Here is a 22,481-nt window from a genome sequence, read left to right on the forward strand (position 1 = left end):
AAACTTTTTGTCTGGTTGTGACTTTAACCTTTGACATAACAGATCAATGTGTCATCAGACATTTTCAGAGCAAAGGAAACATGTGTTATTTATCTTGAGATGCCCAAGCAATGCATGGTTTCATAAGATAAGTGTGGCTATTAAACTGAGGCAAAATCATGAAACATCCCCATTTACACAGCTGGCAAATGAAACATAAGCAACAATCAAATTATCAATTTCTTTTATTCATATGCCTATAGTATATCGCACATTGAACAGTGTTCACATGATGGTTCCTGATGCAGTATGCAATTTCATCCTATTCTTCAATACTCATAACAGAGTGTGATAACTGTTCGCTTGACAGTACCTACGGATTATGTTCACCAGTTCAGATGACTTACTTTCCCTCAATCCTCCTTTTCTTTCTATATTGCCATGGATGAACAGGAACCAGGATGAGGGGATACCAGTTAGACTCTATCTCTGCTGCATTGTGTTAGTAGAATTGTGAACTTTCCATTTGGTGTTTGGGTCCACATTTAAAGACAATAAGTCCCATTTATCATTCCTTTCAAGTGTTTACAAGAATTTCCTGAATGTCCTGGAAGAATTCCACTCCAGCTTGGCATTGGTTGGTCTTCACACATTAGCCAGACCAGCCTTTGTGTGTCCCAGTACCATTTGGCATACTATTTCTCGGTCGGCCTCCATTGAAATAACAGGACCCTCATCGTCGCTGTCTGCAAATCACCTCTGATATCTGAAGGGGTGCAGCCTCTGTTTAGGACTCCCTTGTCTGGTCCTTCCAGACTGTCAACCTGGAGTACTCATCCAGGGATCTCAAGCAGGACTTCAGTTTCTGCAGCATTATGTAAAAAGATTTTAGCAATCAAAAAGAATTGTTGCCACATGTACTTACAGATAGAAGGCAGCAAAATCACTTAAGTTGTCATATGTGAGTCTATATGCTAAACATTTAAGATAATCACATCTCAAATCTCAACCAGACAAACCAGTGACTAATGTTATGAACTCGGTCCAGATAAACCGATGATAACTATTATGGACAATATCCCACATCACTGTGGTATGATTACATGTGATCAATGAGCCTACTCAATCACAACCTTATCTATTAATTAGGCTTGGAATGCTGGGAATCTTTTTAAGAGATGTCATTTAGTGATTGTTTCAACTCATCAACATGGAAAAATATATTTTCACAATCCTTGTCATATAGCCAAACTATTGCTGGATGCAGTGTTAAATAAATGATTTGGCTTTAACACTGCTTTGAACAGTATTCCAGATATATCACCGCATGTTAGTTTGATGTGGGAAGAAAGTCCTAAGTGATGCAGGTCTTTGATGAATCCAACGAGTATGTGTATAATGCTGACAAACCTAGCAACATAATCGGGGAGAACCAGGATTTGAACCCATGACTATAGGTTTCTGCTAAGCCCAAGAGATGCAACTCTGCACAGAAAATTGCAGTGCCTTAGATAATAGGACATCCGTGCCTACAGCGATAAGGAACAAACTGAAGACATATTTGCAAAATAACCATATGAACCAAACAGAATAATTTCAAAATATTTACCACTCACTGTTGCTCTTCTATGGTCTTTCTTTGCATTGATGCTGCACGGATGACTGTCTCTTTTATTCATCCGGACATTCTACAAACATAAGTAGCATTCACATCACAGAAATGTCCAAACTGTACATGTTGTACATTTGATTCAAATGAAAAGACCCCGGTTGTGATTCCGACTTAGAACTACCCTAATCATAATAATTCATGTCAAACATTCAGAGATGACATTTATCCCCATATTTAACAAATGTTAAAACAATATTTTGACAACAAAGTCAGGGTCATTCAACACATACATTACATAGGAAATAACTTGTTCGACAATGCAGAGAGATCCTCACCGAGGTGAATATCATTCCATGAATTATTGTCACATTTTCTTGAAATGCAGATTAATGCAATGCAGTATTTACTTTTATTTCTAGGCTATTTGTTTGGCTTTTCCATGGCACTGTTTTGACAGAGATCTAACCTTGATATGACACTTTGTTCAGAAATGATATAAATAAGAGAATACTTTATTATTCCCGAGAAAATTTGGGTTACATTGTAAAAGCACAGAGAAACAAGTATAGGATTCATGATTTAAGTTAAATACACTCGACCCGTGAAGATTCCGGGGTAGACTAGGTCTTCAGCAACCCATGCTTGCTGTAAAAGGCCATTGTGCTTGTCGTAAAAGGTGACTAACGGGATCGGGTGGTCAGACTCTGACTTGGTTGATGCATGTCATTGATCTAAATTCCGTGGCTCGATGCTCATGATATGAATCACTGGGTTGTCTGGTCCAGACTCGATTATTTACAGACCGCCGTCATACAGCTGAGTGCGGCGTTAAACAACAAACCAACCTAAATACACTCATACATACACACACAAACACAACATCCAAACACCAGGGTTAGAAATTGGCACTTGTCATTTTGACATTTTAAAGGTTTTGCTATATGCTATCATTTTAGGACTAGTGGACTGAAAGTGTTAGTTTCTACCGCTGCAAACACTAATCAACTAATGAATTGAGTGGTCAGACTAGGTTGTCATCATACTCTGAGGGCATGGATCTTTGCTGAAAATAACAATCACTAGATTGCCTGGTCCATGTTCAATTATTTACAGGCTGCCATCACAGAGCTGGACTATTGTGAGTGTGACGTTTCACATTACATTGAAATATACCATGATGAATACATGTAGTTTGTATTTATCACAAACAAAAATACTCACTCAATACTTGGTATCCTCCCTGAGGATGTCTGTGAACCTGCCCACAAACCCTGAACATGCTGAAACAGAAAACAACTAAGTTGTCTTTATCCTTTCAATGTTTCAGTGTGAATTTGTTAAAGATTGATAAGCTGTCATTATTCATTGTAATCCATATCTCACTTTCAGGTGGTTCAGGTGGCAACACATGATTGGAACTGAATGCCACGTTTTGTTTGACATGCACTTTGCCAGATTTATACCCTTGGTAACTAACCCTCATCATCAAATCCCAGCGTTATGTTGAGAATAAGGACACGACCCTTAAAAGTCCTGCAACTGTAGCTCTTATGCAAGCCCAAATAGAAATACCATGTCACAACAAACACTTGATCATAATAATAACAAAGGGTTTCCGAAAACAACAAAACTAAAAGGCCCTTGACGTTTACAGTAGTAACATGGAGATCAGGAAAATATCTAAATCAATCCATTCCATAAGATCTCTGTATAGAAATCATGGAACATTATGTCTCGAAGCCCTGCTACATACCTGGCATCTGCAAGCTGCTCTTCCTTCCTTCGGCTGTCAATCGAGTTTTCGAAATACTTGACGTCCTCGTTGTGGATGGCTCAGGTGGATTTCGACCGGGATTTCGGAGTTACGGGTGATTGAGAACAATGTATCGATACACGAGGTAAGCATATCGCAATCAAGCATCACGGTGTACATCGGGTACACGAGGTTTGAGTGTTTGTTTACAATTGTGTTCCAAAATGGCGCCCTCGGCCATACAGGGAATTATGGGTAGACTTGCTTGTCCCGGAATAACACGAGTTGGTCACGAATGACGAGCGGTCATTTCTGCAGCTGTTACGGAAAGAGACGAGGTTGGCCGATTACAGTTCATACAGGCCATATTGGGAGCCGCGGGGATTTCGACAGTGTGTATTAGGAAGTATACCTATGTGGTGTATGGAATATGCGTTTGCCTACCATGCCAGGCAGTGTGACAAGGGATATCCCAGCGGATGTAATATTCCTACAGCAGAAATGTTTCACAACCTCGATTGCAGGGAGCTGAAGATGTGACATATTCAGACAGAGACCATAATACATAGACTGTTATATGGTCTCTGATTCAGGTAAGGAATATGTTAATCATATTGATCACGTATTAAAGTTATTTATCTTCTGTAAGCCACTTATTCTGTGTTATATATGTTAGTAAATGTGTGATTTAATTTTTGTAGGATAAGCAATCTACCTAATTTATGTTAATCCTTGCTAATGTATATGATGTAGAAATATGTTTGCTTACTTGTATTCCTTTATCTAGATACTCTATAGTGACTCATTTTTTTAGTTCATACCGTACCGACTAAACTTACTTTTGCAGGTGTGAATAATCAAGAACAAATTAAATGACAGGAGTTTTGCAACAGTGAACATAGTGAAGTGGAAGATAAGACATTTGAAAGGTATGGATATTTTCACTTGAACTTGTTGAAGAATACCGTGATGACAACTTTATCATGTTGGGAATTTTGGCGGTGGGGTAGCATAGTGGTTGAAGTGCTGAAGACCAAGGTTCGATTCTTGTCATGGGTACAATGTGTGAAGTCTATGTCAGGTGTCCCTTGCTGTGGTATTGCTAAAAACAGCGTAAAACCATACCCACTCATTTGGGGATTCCGGGTTGGAATTGGTCCCCATCAACCTATGCTAGTTGTAAGAGAGGGTAATACTATAAAGGGAAATAGTACCTCGCCTACTATTGCCTGGTGAAAACAGCACCTTGTTATTTTTTTTACCTTGGGTCTGAATATGCCCGAATACATGAAATTAAACTTGCATGGTCACTTGTAAACACAAATAACTGAGAAATTTTCAAAAAGGTTTACATTAAAAACTAGCATCTACTTGCCGACTCTGATTTGGAGATGCAACTAAACTTATTGTGAAAATATAATATGCTTTGATTTCTTTGAAGTAAAATAAATGCAATTAAACTTGCAAACACAAATAATTGTTAAATGTTAGTCACCTAAAAATAGTTTACATTAGAAATTAGCCTCTGCTCAAATTTACTCATGATTCTGATTGGGAGGTGCAACTAAACTTATCATTGAAAGATCACATGCTTTGAAGTTTTAAGTAGCTTTACTCAGATTAGCTCAATGTCAAGCTGAACCTGAGTCTGGCGAAAATGTCAAGAAACTGGACAGCAGGTATACTATATATGTCATATTTATTTTAGTAAGTAGGAAATAAATAGTAATTTTATAGAAATTTCATTTATATATATTTCGGCCAGGAATCAACATGTCTCTCCAGATAACAGACAACAATTAGTAGCCCTTTTTGCCAAATCAAGGTGCTGTTTTCGTTGGAGAAATCAGTGACATTTTGCTGAGGTGCCGTTTTAGCCTCACCCATAAGAGATAACCTAATAGATCAGGTGATCAGGCTCAGTGACCTGGTTCATGGCATCTGACAGTGACCATCTAACAGTGTGGATTGATGTTCACAATATCAATCACTGGATTGTCTAGAATTTTGGGCCTACCTTTAGAATACAGTACCTAACTTTTCAAACAGGTCACAGTACCCTGTGATGTAATTCGTAGTATTCTGTTGCCTGACACCCTGGCAAAACAATGCCTTGTGATGTCAGGGGTCATTGGATGTGCATATATATGCTCTTTTCAGTGGTCTATCGTCTTCACACGCTATGTTGTTGCATGAGTTTAAATTATTTGTTTACTAAATATTGTTTTAAACATTTATATGTGAACTGGATGGGTAAACAAGCAAAAACTTATTTGAATACCGCTCCAGAATTAGAATACAATATGATATGACAAAAGTACAGTCAAGGAATACAATTATATACATGTTCTAATTATAGAAACTATGTTGTCGGCGCTGTCAGGTCGCATTTTTAGTAGTAATAGTGTACTGCAATATACGGCAAGGAATAGTATTATAAATTTAAGATGCTATGTACAATCACAAAACCTATTGGATAGCTGAATGTAGTCTTCTACTGATTTAAGAATTTCTAAGTTTATTTTTGACGTCCTTTCAGGATTACCTAATAGAATTGAATTTAGATCATATCCCTTAACATAATAGTACATATTCTGTCTTAAATCATTGTAATTTGGACATATGAAAAAGAAGTGAAGTGCATCTTCAGTGTGATGGCCACAGCTACATGCAGGATTATCTTATAAATATTGCCTGCGGATGCACATTTTATAACAAGTGCTTGTTTATTTTCTATATACTTTTATTTCATTTTTTTACTTATTACAGTGGTTAAAATGATTATAAATATAAATTGAAACTAATAATGTGCAATAAGCGGGTTATAGCTGAAACGACACCTTAGCAAAACAGCACTGACTGGCGAAATACTCGCCGAAAGCGAAAACGGCGATTATTACTTGACGAAAATGACACCTTATTTTTTTTTTTACCTTGGTAAAATAAATGAATTTAAACTAGGATTGATAACTTGCAAAGACCAATAATTGTGAAATGTTAAAACAGGTTTACAATAGAAATTAGCCTCTACTCCAACTTATCCGATACCCGACTCAATTTATTGTGATAACATGCTTTGAAGTAAAATATATGGAATTAAACACACATCGTCTCATACAAACACAAATGCATGTAGTTGTTAAACGTTGAAACAAGTTTACCTTCGAAATTATTCCCCTACTCCAATTTACTCACCGACTGTTGTGAATGTATTTTTCACTTTAAAGTTTAAAGTACTCAATGTCAAGCTGAAACTGTATTTAAGAATCCTAACATGGTGCAATTTTTCACAATGTCCTTTCGATGTGTCATTTGAACATGTTGAAAGGTTTTACAAGGGATATTTGTAACCCAATACTTTCCGTAACGGGCGACAATGCTCGTCTAAAGAGTTGACTAACGCCATCAGGTTGCGATCAGGCTCGGTGACTTGGTTGATGCATGTCATTGATCCCAATTGTGTGGGTCGATGCTCATGATGTCAATCACTGGACTGTCTGGTCCAGACTCGATTATTTACATATAGCCGGAATATTGCTTGAGTGCGGCATAAAACAACAAACCAAATCATAAGTGTGGGATGAATGATTTGAAATTAGCAAGTTTAATGTGACCTTCAATCACTACAACCTGATCTGAGTCTTGAAAAGATATATGACTTTGATTCAGTGAAAATTTGCATCATGATAGTTTCAACTGTAGATACAGTTAATCTGTTTGTTGTACAGTTTCTGTATATCAATATATATGTTGTTCAAATAAGCTTTGCCTCTTCACCAACCCTATTCCTCTTTTGGAATAAATAGTGTCTAATAATTCAAACACCATCACCATCATCCTAGTGAACACAACAAAGAAATGCACATCAAAAACGTCATTATTATTATTTCTGATCTCTGATAAATTAGAAAAAAACTGTTATCCAGCAAGATACATTTCCTTGGTCCCAAGAAGCATGGTACATAGTAAACTGACTCGATAAGTTGAATAACATTTGTAAAGGCACAACTGACTAAGCCGTCACTACTCAATTAAGTAATTAACAGACAATTGCAAGTACTAATACCCACCCGACACTAATTGCCCTGTTAATCCCTAGTCCACAATGATTTGACATTGAGTTCATTTTGCTAATTAGCTGTTTTTAGAGTAGCAAGGTAATAAACATCAAAGGTGGGGCAGGCTTTGATCATGTGTTCTGTAGAAGAGATGATGTCACTTGTTTTATGTTTATTTAGGATTAGCTACATCCCTTGATGCTACCAAGGCAGCCCTTGAGATTATCAGACAGTTTGGCTAGACACAAACTGATGTCTCCCTTGTAGCACACTATGTGTCAGATACAGACTTTGACCACTCTGTGCAGATGCATATCAATGCATAAAGAACATTGGGTAGATGATTCAACAATGCCACACAAGTCAAAGTTGGGTTTCACTGTATTTAGAAACAGACGATGGATCCAAAACTTTATAACAGTAATTATGATTAATTTAAACTTTGCCAGGCCAATATTTTGGCAGATTTGCATGTTATAGTTAATCTTTATTTAGTTAATTTTCAAAAAAGATAGGATGAATGATAAAATATGATAATGAGTCATGAATATTTGAATTCAGATCAGAACAAACAGGGAGGGTCACCCTAAAATGTGAGAGTCTCTAGGGGAGACTTTTGACAAAATGGACAATAAAATATAAAGTGCTTTGCATTTTCTTTCAGGGAGGGTTGTGTCAAAAATGAATGAGAACATACCGGTAATACATGACCGGCCCCTTTAATGTAATATACATAGTTTTTAGTTGATGGTTCAGGTTGTACTTTTCAGTTGAATTTCTTATCACTGTCTATGATGGACTACCAATTAACGGTAGATATTTAATATCCATAATAACTTAGATAAATGCTTCTACAGTCTCATCCTAATTTGTCAAAATTTGAATTTCAATATAGCTTCCATTAATGAATTAATGAATTTGGTGAGAATATCTATTGTCTGAATTCCTAATATACTTTCTTTTGTATTTGGTGTGCAAGGGTAGCCTAGTGGGTGAAACAGTCTCTGAAACCCGGGTTCAATTCACCACATGGGTACAATGTGTGAAGCCCATAGCTGGAATATTGCTAACAAGCTGCATGAAACTATACCAACTCACTCGCTCATTATGTTGTATTTTGAGATCACTTACATGACATGTGTTTTGATAATTATGAATAGTTGCATTTATGTATTTATGTATAAGAACCTATGTAACTTAGTTTTTCATAGTCTTGTTTACCCTTCCTTACATTTTGATGTAATGCAAACACTCAACCAAAATTCAGGTGAACCTTGTGGTATTGTTTTAGAAGACCGGATACATTTTTGTATTTTCTGAACACTTTACTGTTTGCAATGGCTTATTTACATGTTCAAAGATTGGTTAAATATCAGTTGCAAGATAAATTGTCAATACCTCACTGTTTGAGAAAACAACTTTAAACATTTGTAAATATGTGTGTGTTTCATAACTTTTGACTAACAAGTTTCTAAAGATGTTATGAAATGTTTCAGGTACCTGGATTTCACAATCTCACACCAGCTACATTTAAGAAGATCTTGCTCACACAATTCAGACAAGGGACTCGCCGGAAGATGAACAGTACTCCTGATAACAACCAACAGATTCACCTCAGAAAGTGATGATTCTGAATGAATAATGCCACATCAGTGTGACTGTAGGTGGTTTTATTATGACACTAATGAAGTCTGAATGAATTTATGCCAAAGCACTGTGACTATGTCCAGGTTGTGTACACCGATGCTGACCATACAAATCTGAATGACTTTTGTGGTTTACTGCAGAAACATAATTGACTTTAGATATTTTTCTTCAATAAAATTCTTCTGAGATTTGACTAATTTGTTCATTTAGAAAATGGCATTGAATCGTCTGTTCTGTAAGGCCTTGCAAACACCACTGGTTACTTTATGCTAGTTCCTCTTCTTGCTTGATCAAATTTCAATTTGTGATATGTACCTATGAAATGCCATATAATCAATAAATAATATTTTTTTCCAAAAACATGATTTGTTTTGCTTCATTAGCATAAAGATATATAATACTGATCAGCCATAACATAGGTGCTGAACAAATATGAAATGTACTAATGCCCTGAATGTTTTCCTACTATAAATACTTAACAAAAGTTGTAGTTCCACCTTAGTAGACAAATGACATTGATATTTTTTCTGTACTTTATTTAGGTGTTTTCTATGGATGCCATTAGTCTTATGCACCAATTTGGGACAATTGTATTCTGTTTTATATTCCCATGAAACTACACTGTCCCGATATAACAAGTACTGATACCGTTCCAAACTAATCTGTTAATCTCACCAGGGCCAAATGCCAAAGCACATAGCCAATGACTTTCCATTTTTTTGTGAGTGAGAATGCTGTTTTGCCACTTTTAGCAATATTGCAACAATATCATGGTGGCGGACACCAGCAATAAGCTTCACACATTGGACCCATGTCGCAAAACAACTTATGAACAATGCATGCCCACATATCTCAGTTTGAGGAGGATATTTACCATTAAAATAACACAGAATATTACAACAGGTACCTGTAACTTTTTCTTTTTCTCAGTACAAACTGGAAGTCTGGACATGAAATTTAAGGATATCATTATACAAGAACTGATGTTTGTTCATTAAATACCATTAACATCCGAAAAGGACAAAATATGAAATTGAACAATTTTCTTCTCCAAAAATGTTTTAGGAGGATATTTACCATTAAAATAACACAGAATATTACAACAGGTACCTGTAATGCACAGGCTAACATTATTTACCAGAAGCAAGTCATGAAGAAAATTTGCATCCGGATACCTTCCGGATACCTTCCGGAAACCTTCCGGAAACCTTCCAGATGCCTTCAACAACCTTCAAATTGCTTGGTATTTTCAAGTTAATTTTTTTATGTGTTTCACACTTAAGTGAACAAAATGCACCCCCCAAATTTTGACATTTTTTTTGGAAGGTTTCCGGAAGGTTTCCGGAAGGTATCCGGGCCGGATCCAAAATGGGAAGGTATCCGGAAGGTTTCCGGAAGGTTTCCGGAAGACGGAAACCTACACTTTTTTTGCTGTGATCCAGACATCCATTGTCTAGTCTTGTACACTGGCGATAACGTAGCGATATATAGTGTTTTCCGTCTTTATCCCGACATCCATTGTCTTGTACACTGGCGATAACGTAGGGATATGCAGCGTTATCTGTGATTATCCCGACATCCATTGTCTTGTCTTGTACACTGGCGATAAAGTTAGAACATACAGCGTTCTCTGTGTGTATTCCGACATCCATTGTCTTGTCTTGTACACTGGTGATAACGTAGCGATATACAGCATTATCCATCTTTATCCTCACATCCATTGTCTTGTCTTGTACACTGTCGATAACGTAGCGATATACAGCGTTAACCATCTTATCCCGACATTCATTGTCTTGTCTTGTACACTGGCGATAACGTAGCGATATACAGCGTTAACCGTCTTATCCTGACATCCATTGTCTTGTCTACTACACTGGCGATAACGTAGCGATATACAGCATTTTCCGTCTTTATCCCAACATCCATTGTCTTGGCTTGAACACTGGCGATAACGTAGCGATATACAGCGTTATCTGTGTTTATCCCGACATCCATTGTATTGTCTTGTACACTGGCGATAACGTTGGGATATACAGCGTTATCCATGTTTATCCTGACATCCATTTTCTTGTCTTGTACACTGGCAATAGCGTAGCGATATGCAGCGTTATCCATGTTTATCCCGACATCCATTGTCTTGGCTTGTACGCTGGCGATAGTGTAGCGATATACAGCGTTATCTGTGAATATCCTGACATCCATTGTCTTGTCTTGTACACTGGCAATAACGTAGCGATATGCAGAGTTATCCGTCTTGATCCCGACATCCATTGTCTTGTCTTGTACACTGACGATAACGTAGCGATATACAGCGTTATCTGTGATTGTCCCGACATCCATTGTCTTGTCTTGTAAACTGGCGATAACGTAGCTATATACAGCGTTATCCGTGTTTATCCCGACATCCATTGTCTTGTCTTGTACACTGGCAATAACGTAGCGATATGCAGAGTTATCCGTCTTTATCCCGACATCCATTGTCTTGTCTTGTACACTGGCGATAAAGTTAGAACATACAGCGTTATCTGTGATTATCCCGACATCCATTGTCTTGTCTTGTACACTGGCAATAACGTAGCGATATATAGTGTTTTCCGTCTTTATCCCGACTTCCATTGTCTTGTCTTGTCTTGTACACTGGCGATAACGTAGCGATATACAGCGTTATCTGTGATTATCCCGACATCCATCGTCTTGTCTTGTACACTGGCGATAAAGTTAGAACATACAGCGTTATCCGTCTTTATCCCGACATCCATTGTCTTGTCTTGTACACTGGCAATAACGTAGTAATATACAGCGTTATCCGTGTTTATCCCGACATCCATTGTCTTGTCTTGAACACTTGCAATAAAGTAGAGATATACATCGTTATCTGTGATTATCCCGACATCCATTGTCTTGTCTTGTTCACTGGCGATAACGTAGCAATATACAGCGTTATTCGTCTTTATCCCGACATTCATCGTCTTGTCTTGTACACTGGGAGAAGGTTTTGACTCTTCACCTGCCGGGCGAGAGCAACATGAAGGGTTTAGATTACGTCGTAATTTCCATGCAATTACTTCGCGTGGACAGCATGGCGTCAGACAGATTGTTCCCATAAAGACATTAGAAGCAGATGTGTAAGCAGTGGTAATTATCAAATATTTGTTTGAAGAAGAATTGGATGCAAGGTCTCAGAACGAGAAAGATTTGATTGAAGTTCCAGGGTTGACTTAAAACCTGTCGCTCGGTGAGTCGATCTGTTATACTGTTATGTTTGTCAGAGTAATGATCTGTTATCATAGCGGATCAGTATCTGACAAATGTATTTCAATCTGTGACAAATATTTGTCTCGTTATATCGATCTGTGACAAATATCTGTGCCCTTATATCGATCTGTGACAAACGACTGTCTCGTTATATCGATCTGTTACAAATTCATATTTAGGTATATCGGTCTGTGATAGACGCCCCTTAGAAGTTCGATCTGTGACAAATGTCTGTATCAGCAAATCGATCTGTGACAATTGTCTACCTTTGTGTAGCGACATGAGGCAACCGTATTGTACATCATGCTAAGTACTTTGCAACCTGCCGCCTGGTGACAGAGCGAACGCGCGTCCCACATCACGGGGGTGAATGACTAATCACAATGGTGGTGTAATGTGACCCGGGACTGGCCCCAGAGGACAGTGAGACTGTTAGTGATATACGGGATTCCTTTTGCTGAAGGCGACGTAGCATGACATCACGGAATTCCCGATAGCGATCGACATATTGTTTTAAAATATATCTTACACAATTTACTTATTTCAAAAGTAACGGGGCAGCAGCCAAAACTCTCAAAACAGTGAGTTATTGTTTTAAAACAACGTGCTCATAAAACAAATCTTTATTTTAAAAATGACCCGAAGAAGAATTGCGTCCATGTTCCTTTAGGGGGCACGGGGGGCCCAGTCGTCTAAGGCGCCGCGATTCGCTGTGAGAGTTGCGTCACTTGGGCACGCCAGGAACCTATGATTGTGTGTTCGAATCCCGGTTCACCCCAATTATGTTTCTAGGTTTGTCAGCACCATACCCGTGCTCGTGGGTTTCACCGAAGTGGTAAACGTCTGAGACCTGCATCACTTCTGGCTTTCCTCTCACATTAAGCTGACTGGAATATTGTTAAAAGCGGCGTTAAACCTAACTCACTCACCCGTGTTCCTATAAAAATACAAATGGTGTGGAATCAATCGATTACTGGTCTTCAGCTCAGACGTCTCCCCTCCTTGTCTTAATGTATCAACACTCACTCACTCACTCACTCGCTCACTCGCTCGCTCGCTCGCTCACTCACTCACTCACTCACTCGCTCGCTCGCTCGCTCGCTCGCTCACTCACTCACTCACTCACTCACTCACTCACTCACTCACTCGCTCACTCACTCACTCACTCGCTCATCCACACACTGATTGATCGAGGATTTAAAAAAGAAATGAATTTTCACCTATTTTACAGAACAATCTTGACACGGCGTTCGACGCTGGGGGGACGGTGAACGCCGGACTGACAGCCACAACGATCGTCTCCCAGTGGACGTGGGCCGCCACACTGCTGCAGTCGTCCACAGTCGCCAGTAAAGTAAGGCGTCTTTGGTCGATATGACAAACCTAGTTTATACCTCAGCATGCACTGTGTATATGATATCAAAGACATTCGAATCACGACAGCATTTGTTCCCGCGTGATTCAACACCAGCACGTAATGATTTCCCTAATCGTGACTCTGTCGGGCTGCTTCGAAAATCTTTGTTTAAACAGATATCTCCTTTGGGATCGTTCCAAATGACTCAATTTTCAATGAAGGAACACTTTGGTATTTTCAGTACAACATCTGTGGGCCCTTCTTGTGATGTGTTTCCTATTGTTTCCTGGTGTGTTTCCTTGTGTTATGTTCTGTACGGCGTCAGTGGGCCCTTCTGCTAGGGTGTTTCCTTGTGCGTTTCCTAGTGTGTTTCCTTGTGTTGTTTTCAGCATCAGGGGCCCATCTGGAAGTGTGTTTACTGGTGTGTTTGCAGGCCATTGTTCCCTAGTGTGTTTCTTATGTTATTTGTCAGTACGGAATCAGTGGGCCCTTCTGCTTGTGTGTTTGCTGGTGTGTTGCTATTGTTTCCTTGTTTGTTTCTTGTGTTATTTTCAGTACGGAATCAGTGGGCCCTTCTGCTTGTGTGTTTGCTGGTGTGTTGCTATTGTTTCCTAGTTTGTTTCCTTGTGTTATTTTCAGTACTGCATCAGTGGGCCCTTCTGCTTGTGTGTTTGCTAGTGTCTTGCTATTGTTTCCTAGTTTGTTTCCTTGTGTTATTTTCAGTGCGGAATCAATGGGCCCTTCTACTTATGTGTTTGCTGGTGTGTTGCTATTGTTTCCTAGTGTGTTTCTGGTGTTATTTTCAGTACGGAATCAGTGGACCCTTCTACTTGTGTGTTTGCTGGTGTGTTGCTATTGTTTCCTAGTTTGTTTCCTTGTGTTATTTTCAGTACAGCATCAGGGGCCAATCTGGAAATGTGTTTGCTGGTGCGTTTTCCTATTGTTTCCTAGAGTGTTTCCGTTTGTTATTTTCAGTACGGCATCAGTGGGCCATCTGGTAGTGTGTTTCCTATTGTTTCCTAGTATGTTTTCTTGTGTTATGTTCAGTACGGCATCAGTGCGCCCTTCTGGTGGTGTTTGCAAGTGTGTTTCCTATTGTTTCCTGGTATGAAGTTATTGTTTCCTAGTGTGTTTCCTTTTGTTATTTTCAGTATGGCATCAGTGGACCCTTCTGGTACGCGGCAGGGGCGACAATCCAGATCCTGTTGTTCGCCACCCTGTCCGTGCAACTGAAGATACGGGCACCTGGCGCCAAGACTTTTCTCCAGGTGATCAGGGCGCGCTTCGGCAGAACGACTCACAAGGTGTTCTGCGCCTTCGCCCTCACCACCAACATCATCGTCACCGCCATGCTCATGCTCGGTAATGCGTTTTTATTGTGTCAGACCTCTCTACTATAGTTGGGATAGAATGACACCTTGTTCGACCAGCGTAATATTGCCGCGGTCATGACACACAGACTGGTCTCTGAGTGGTTTGTTTCCATGGAGACCACGTGAAGTGACATGTTGTTGGATCGAGTGTTTACTTCATAAATGTATGTGTGTGTGTGTCTACACATGCATGTGTGTGTGTGTGTGTGTGTGTGTGTGTGTGTGTGTGTGTGTGTGTGTGTGTGTGTGTGTGTGTGTGTGTGTGTGTGTGTGTGTGTATCTGTACGTGTGTCTATGTCTATGCATGTGTATGTGTAGGGGTATGTATACATGTACAACCACCTCACTCACTCACGCAGTCACTCACTCACTCACACAGGTGGCGCTGCCGTCATCACGAGTCTGGTGAAGGACATCAGTCTGGAGTACGCCACGACGCTGGTGGCCATCACCATCGGCGGTTACACCTTCATCGGCGGCCTCGGGGCGACGTTCTACGTCAGTTACTTTAACACCTCCATCATCTACGTCGTTATGATCATCTTCCTCCTCAAGGTGTACGGGGACGACTCCCCCGACAATCCCCTCGGTAAGCACCCTCCGCCGATATTTGACTACGGGGTCTATACAGGTGACGGTGTTTGGTTACAGGGTCTATACAGGTGTCGATGTTTGGTTACAGCGTCTATACAGGTGACGATGTTTGGTTACAGGGTCTATACAGGTGACGATGTTTGACTATGGGGTCTATACAGGTGACAATGTTTGGTTACAGGGTCTATACAGGTGTCGATGTTTGGTTACAGCGTCTATACAGGTGACGATGTTTGGTTACAGGGTCTATACAGGTGACGATGTTTGACTATGGGGTCTATACAGGTGACAATGTTTGGTTACAGGGTCTATACAGGTGTCGATGTTTGGTTACAGCGTCTATACAGGTGACGATGTTTGGTTACAGGGTCTATACAGGTGACGATGTTTGACTATGGGGTCTATACAGGTGACAATGTTTGGTTACAGGGTCTATACAGGTGACGATGTTTGACTAAGGGGTCTATACAGGTGACAATGTTTGGTTACAGGGTCTATACAGGTGACGATGTTTGACTACAGGGTCGACGTCTATACAGGTGACAAGGTTTGGCTACAGGGTCTATACAGGTGTCGATGTTTGGTTACAGGGTCTATGCAGGTGACGATGTTTGGTTACAGGGTCTATACAGGTGTCGATGTTTGGTTACAGGGTCTATACAGATAACGATGTTTGGTTACAGGGTCTATACAGAAGGTGTACACCCTGCTGTCCTGTAGTACGGACGGCCCTGAGGGAAACACGGACGGGAGCTACCTGACCCTCGTCTCCAACCCCGGACTCATGTTCGGCCTCATCAACATCGTGGGTAAGTCAAACCTTGTCACAGTTAGCATCCCTGATCACACATCACAGTTAACATCCCTGATCATACATCACAGTTGACATCCCTGATCACACGTCACAGTTAGCATCCGTGATCACACGTCACAGTTAACATCCCTGATCACACATCACAATTAACATCCCTGATCATACATCACAGTTAACATCCCTGATCACACATCACAGTTAACATTCCTGATCACACATCACAGTTAACATCCCTCATCACACATCACAGTTGACATCCCTGATCACACATCACAGTTGACATCCCAGATCACACATCACAGTTAACATCCCTGATCACACATCACAGTTAACATCCCAGATCACACATCACAGTTATCATCCCTCATCACACATCACAGTTAACATCCCTGATCACACATCACAGTTAACATCCCTGATCACACGTCACAGTTAACATTCCTGATCACACGTCAGAGTTGACATCCCTGATCACACGTCACAGTTGACATCCCTGATCACACATCACAGATAACATCCCTGATCACACATCACAAATAACATCCCTGATCACACGTCACAGATAACATCCCTGATCACAAATCACAGTTAGCATCCCTGATCACACATCACAGTTAGCATCCCTGATCACACGTCACAGTTGACATCCCTGATCACACATCACAGATAGCATCCTTGATCACACATCACAAATAACATCCCTGATCACACGTCACAGATAACATCCCTGATCACACATCACAGTTAACATCCCTGATCACACATCACAGTTAACATCCCTCATCACACATCACAGTTGACATCCCTGATCACACATCACAGATAGCATCCTTGATCACACATCACAAATAACATCCCTGATCACACGTCACAGATAACATCCCTGATCACACATCACAGTTAGCATCCCTGATCACACGTGACAGTTGACATCCCTGATCACACATCACAGTTAGCATCCCTGATCACACGTGACAGTTGACATCCCTGATCACACATCACAATTAACATCCCTGATCACACATCACAGTTAATATCCCTGATCACAAGTCACAGTTAACATCCATGATCACACATCACAGTTAGCATCCCTGATCACACGTGACAGTTGACATCCCTGATCACACATCACAGTTAGCATCCCTGATCACACATCACAGTTTACATCCCTGATCACACATCACAGTTAACATCCCTGATCACACATCACAGTTAGCATCCCTGATCACACATCGCAGTTAACATACCTGATCACACGTGACAGTTAACATCCCTGATCACACATCACAGTTAGCATCCCTGATCACACATCACAGTTAACATCCCTGATCACACATTACAGTTAGCATCCCTGATCACATGTGACAGTTGACATCCCTGATCACACATCACAGTTAGCATCCCTGATCACACATCACAGTTGACATCCCTGATCACACATCACAGTTAATATCCCTGATCACAAGTCACAGTTAACATCCATGATCACACATCACAGTTAGCATCCCTGATCACACGTGACAGTTGACATCCCTGATCACACATCACAGTTAGCATCCCTGATCACACATCACAGTTTACATCCCTGATCACACATCACAGTTAACATCCCTGATCACACATCACAGTTAGCATCCCTGATCACACATCGCAGTTAACATACCTGATCACACGTGACAGTTAACATCCCTGATCACACATCACAGTTAGCATCCCTGATCACACATCACAGTTAACATCCCTGATCACACATTACAGTTAGCATCCCTGATCACACGTGACAGTTGACATCCCTGATCACACATCACAGTTAGCATCCCTGATCACACATCACAGTTTACATCCCTGATCACACATCACAGTTAACATCCCTGATCACACATCACAGTTAGCATCCCTGATCACACATCGCAGTTAACATACCTGATCACATAACGCAGTTAACATCCCTGACACACATCACAGTTAACATCCCTGATCACACATCACAGTTGACGTGGCCATGTTCCTGATCGTTGTCGAGTTACCCCACTCGGTCTTTTGCCAGGATTATGCAGAGGCGGTCGGGTAGCCATGTGGTTAAGGCATTCGTTCGTCACAACCGAGGCCCGGGTTCGATTCCCAAAATGGGTACAATGTTTGTCGGTCTTTCCACGTGACGAGTGAACTCTTTCACCACTAGGCTACCCCCGCTACTTTGAACATCCCATCTCCACGTCATCCGTCACCCATCTCCACGTCATCCGTCACCCATCTCCTCTACGCGCCGTCCCACACACCCATACTACCAACGACCAGAGCCCTTTCGTACCGCGCCCCGTCCACACTTCAAGCACTTCTCTAAGTGACATTTAAAAGTTGATATGATGAACAATGGAGAGAGTTCCAGTGATGAGGTTGGATATCCATCGAACAATCTCCTTCCTTCAAAACTTCAACCATTAAATCAGACAGTAAATCCTCCATCTCGGACTATATCATCAACTGCCCAAATCACAACATCAGTTCGGAAAACGTCCAAATCCTCTCTGACACCGTGACTTCACTAAAAGAAAACTAGCAGAAGCAGTCCCGATGCACCACCACAAGCCATCAATCAACATAGATCACGGCGATGTCACCCATCCGCCTACTATCAACTCAATCAGCAATTAATCTTTTTCCAATCTTCCCAACTATGTATACTGAACTTCTTTTTGGAGACATTTTCAACTCAGTTTATTTATATATAACTGTGAGGCCACTGGCCAATAGCATAGAATACATGACATGGTGGAAGCGGTTAAAAATGTTTAAAATGTTATGATTCATTTCTTAATAAAGTGGCATGATGTATAGTGTTGCGCAGTGGAAGGCGACATTCACGTGTCTACCTTTCGTCTCTCTGACTCCACTTGAAATCAGACGATTAATGGGGAACTAAACGTGATTCTCTGTTTATGACATGTGGGGAACTAAATGTAAATCACTTCTTATGAAAATTAACAAACTATCGTAGGTCAATGACCGCGAATGCAGGAAGGAATAGCTAACTATAGGAGCAAGTTCCTCCTTACGTTTCTAAGGGCAACGAATATCGGTAACGACAACTAGTTTCTATAAAGACCACGATTATTGGTCTACGACGGTAAAGTGTCATTTTCTTCACGTGAAACGAATGCCACGATCTGATTTCCGCGAAGCATGTTGCTTTTATGCTAAATGGTCATGATACATGAACCGAAACAATGTTTCTTCTGTTTTTATTATTTTCTCCCCTGCGTTTTCTTATATGTACATCAGTGAAATAATTTTCTGCGCATATTTGCATTTTTAGATATCTAATAATATTCGCATTTGCTGGAAACATCTAGAGTAGATCTCCCATGTTTGAAAGTACACGTAAAAAAGCGTCTGTCTTATTTTCGATATACAAGGGCATGCGACCACATTCACCATAACCCACTACGTTAGAAATACTATGTTTAACACCATGAAATCTTTTACAGGCGTATCAATGTACGGATTCAATTTCTTTCGCCTCTGCAAAACCCAACATCTGAACCATAGGAAAGAATAGGAGCTATTTTTTGCCAAAAGAAGAAAGATTTATAAGCACACTCGCTTAAATGTTCGGACGTCTATAAAATTCTCAATAACATCTTTTTAGCTTGGATTGCTGCATTACGCATATGTCGGTTCCATGATAATTTACTTGAACACATTACACCAAGATATTTCTATGAGGTTTCAGTTTTAAGTAATTGTCCCCGAAAGTACCACTTTTAATTTTTTGACAGCGTATTTCCTTTGCTAAATACAACAATGTTTGTTTTATCCAAATTAACATTAAGTTCCCACGTATCACAGTAAAATTATAGCTGATTTATCAAAGTTTGTAAACCTTTTACAGTACTTGAGAACATGATTATATCATCTGCAAATGGTAACATAAATATTGTTATAAGTTCAGGATGTAAATGTATACCATCGTCATAATTTCTTTTGATTTGGGCTGCAAGCTCATTAATATAAAAACAGAACAAAACAGGGCGTAATACACATCCTTGGCGTACACCAGTATGGCAGAAAAAAGAATCTGAATACATGCTGTTTTGTTACGTCCTTATAAAAAAACACATAATGATTTACCCATTTTGTTACTGACGGCATGTAAATTAATTAGATACCATAAATTGTCTCTACGGACTGAATCGAATGCTTTAGAAAAGTCTACAAATATAGCGTACAATTTTCCACGTTTACGTTAAATATACCTATCTGTAGCTATATAGGAGCCTGGAGGATGAACATGTTATCAGTGGTAGAGTAACCTTGTCGGAAATCTGATTGCTCCTCCTCAATCTTATCAAGTGTTCCCGACCCAAATACCAAGCGTTTATTAATAATGCTAATAACTATCTTACTGAATATACTGGTAAGTGTAATCCCCCTATAATCGTCAACATCTGTCACTGAGCCTTTTTGTGAATTGGAACGATAGTACCAAGTGTCCAACCTTTTGGAAAGTAAGAGGTATCCATTATTGTATTAAATAAAATTTCCAAATACGACAGGGTATTATCAAGAGGGTATTTGAAGAATTCTGTTATTAATCTATCAATTCTGGGGCTTTTCAAGTTTTTCAGATTTTGAATAGCAGCTTTTATTTCTTCTTTTGAGATTGGGGAATCTAATATTTCCGTTGCAAAATTGGTTTCATCATTATCAAAAGTGTTCAACTGGAAGTTGTTTGTGGAATCATCACCCTGAAAAGAGTTTTGAAACCACTCATGCATTTCTATGTTACTTTTAGTTCCCTTCTTTTTGCTGATGCTTTTCAAGGTCGTCCAAAACTGTTTTGATGAGCTAATACTTTCTTCTAGTTTTTCTGCTTCTATCCATAATATTTTATTTCTTTTTACTGCAACTAGCTTTCTACGTAATTGCGAATCAGTGTACTGAGCAAGTGGATCTTTATCGTTTATTTTCCCGAAATGGTTTAAAAGAGTGCATCTTTACTTCTTTAACAACTCACATTCCCAGTCAAACCACTGTCCACTTTCTCTGGTAGGGGTTACTCCCCGTTTCCAATTTCATTAAAATCACATCTAAGTTCTCGCTGCCGCTAGCTTTGTTTAACGATAGCGAGAACTAAGATCTGGTTTTAATGAGATTGTTCCCTTTTCATTCCATTCCCTGCTTATACAATAGCTTCTGTAAATAACGATCCACTGTCATCAGCTATCATTAAAACAGAATCAGTAGTTGGAACATGTCTGCTTTGCTGTTATCCCAGTTAAACATGGAATGACTATGGTAGGCGTTATCAAATCATGGTTTTCCTCATGAATGAAGCGCTCAAAAAGACATTGTGATTGGCAGGTGCTGTGATTCGTGGCGTGACTCAATATCAATATTTTGACACAAGTCAAATATATCTATGTTGCTGAGTATGTAACTTGCCCCAGCATTGCCAACACATGTAACGTCACCTCCCCGGAATCACCTCCACAGCCGCCATTCATAATGTGTACATTTAAAACAGCACATACATTAAGATAACATTTTCCAAAATATTTAAGAACATACTCGTTTGAATATCTAGACAGATTAAACCTGTCAAAGAGAAAGTCCCAGTATGAAGTATCCTGGCCATAGAGATATTCAAGTATATCATCCTCTACATAATCTGGCTCTTTGCCAGTTCTTGCATTAAAGTCACCCCCTAAAATGCACGAAACGTCAACAACATCACCTAGGTTGTCATCCTGAAATAGTAATATACCGTTTTTAGATCCAACACTACTCTCGTTCCATGTAGATCCATATAAACACAGCAGTTTAACACATATCTCATGTTATCTTAGTCCAAACAGTGACCTGTCAAGTAGTAGACATACACCATTTGCCGTGATCCATGAACTTTTAACATCATCGACAAGTTTCCTTTTTACGAGAACACAAATTCCACCTGAAGGTCTTCCAAAATTTGCTATCTTGTCTACTGTTTTCATAAAGATGGTATATTCGCAGAACGCATCATCAAAAGTCAGATTC

General features: G+C 39.8%; 1 protein-coding gene and 2 long non-coding RNA genes across 4 annotated transcripts in view; 2 read left to right on the top strand and 1 right to left on the bottom strand.

Moving 5' to 3' along the window:
• Positions 1 to 656: 656 nt before the first annotated feature.
• LOC139471311 (uncharacterized) lies at positions 657 to 3,576 on the bottom strand. 2 transcript variants are annotated; one of them, XR_011653830.1, is made up of 4 exons: positions 3,345 to 3,576; positions 2,813 to 2,871; positions 1,596 to 1,667; positions 657 to 844 (listed from the first exon to the last, which is right to left on the bottom strand). It is a non-coding gene; the product is annotated as an uncharacterized lncRNA (long non-coding RNA). The 2 variants fall into 2 exon arrangements; XR_011653829.1 differs by having other exon boundaries at positions 1,589 to 1,667.
• On the top strand, positions 3,545 to 9,379 carry LOC139471310 (uncharacterized). Its single transcript, XR_011653828.1, has 3 exons — positions 3,545 to 3,937; positions 4,192 to 4,273; positions 8,899 to 9,379. It is a non-coding gene; the product is annotated as an uncharacterized lncRNA (long non-coding RNA).
• A 2,695-nt stretch (positions 9,380 to 12,074) lies between these two features.
• The window catches only part of LOC139471406 (uncharacterized), a 29,896-nt gene continuing 19,489 nt past the window's right edge, over positions 12,075 to 22,481 (top strand). The window contains exons 1-5 of the mRNA XM_071253773.1: positions 12,075 to 12,095; positions 13,536 to 13,658; positions 14,813 to 15,023; positions 15,414 to 15,623; positions 16,312 to 16,437. Coding sequence (XP_071109874.1) covers positions 12,075 to 12,095; positions 13,536 to 13,658; positions 14,813 to 15,023; positions 15,414 to 15,623; positions 16,312 to 16,437 — 691 coding nt within the window. The remainder of the gene's footprint in view (positions 12,096 to 13,535; positions 13,659 to 14,812; positions 15,024 to 15,413; positions 15,624 to 16,311; positions 16,438 to 22,481) is intronic.

The sequence above is a fragment of the Haliotis cracherodii genome, unplaced genomic scaffold, assembly GCF_022045235.1.
Source record: "Haliotis cracherodii isolate W230 unplaced genomic scaffold, xgHalCrac1.p SCAF_22, whole genome shotgun sequence".
Taxonomy (NCBI): Eukaryota; Metazoa; Mollusca; class Gastropoda; order Lepetellida; family Haliotidae; genus Haliotis; species Haliotis cracherodii.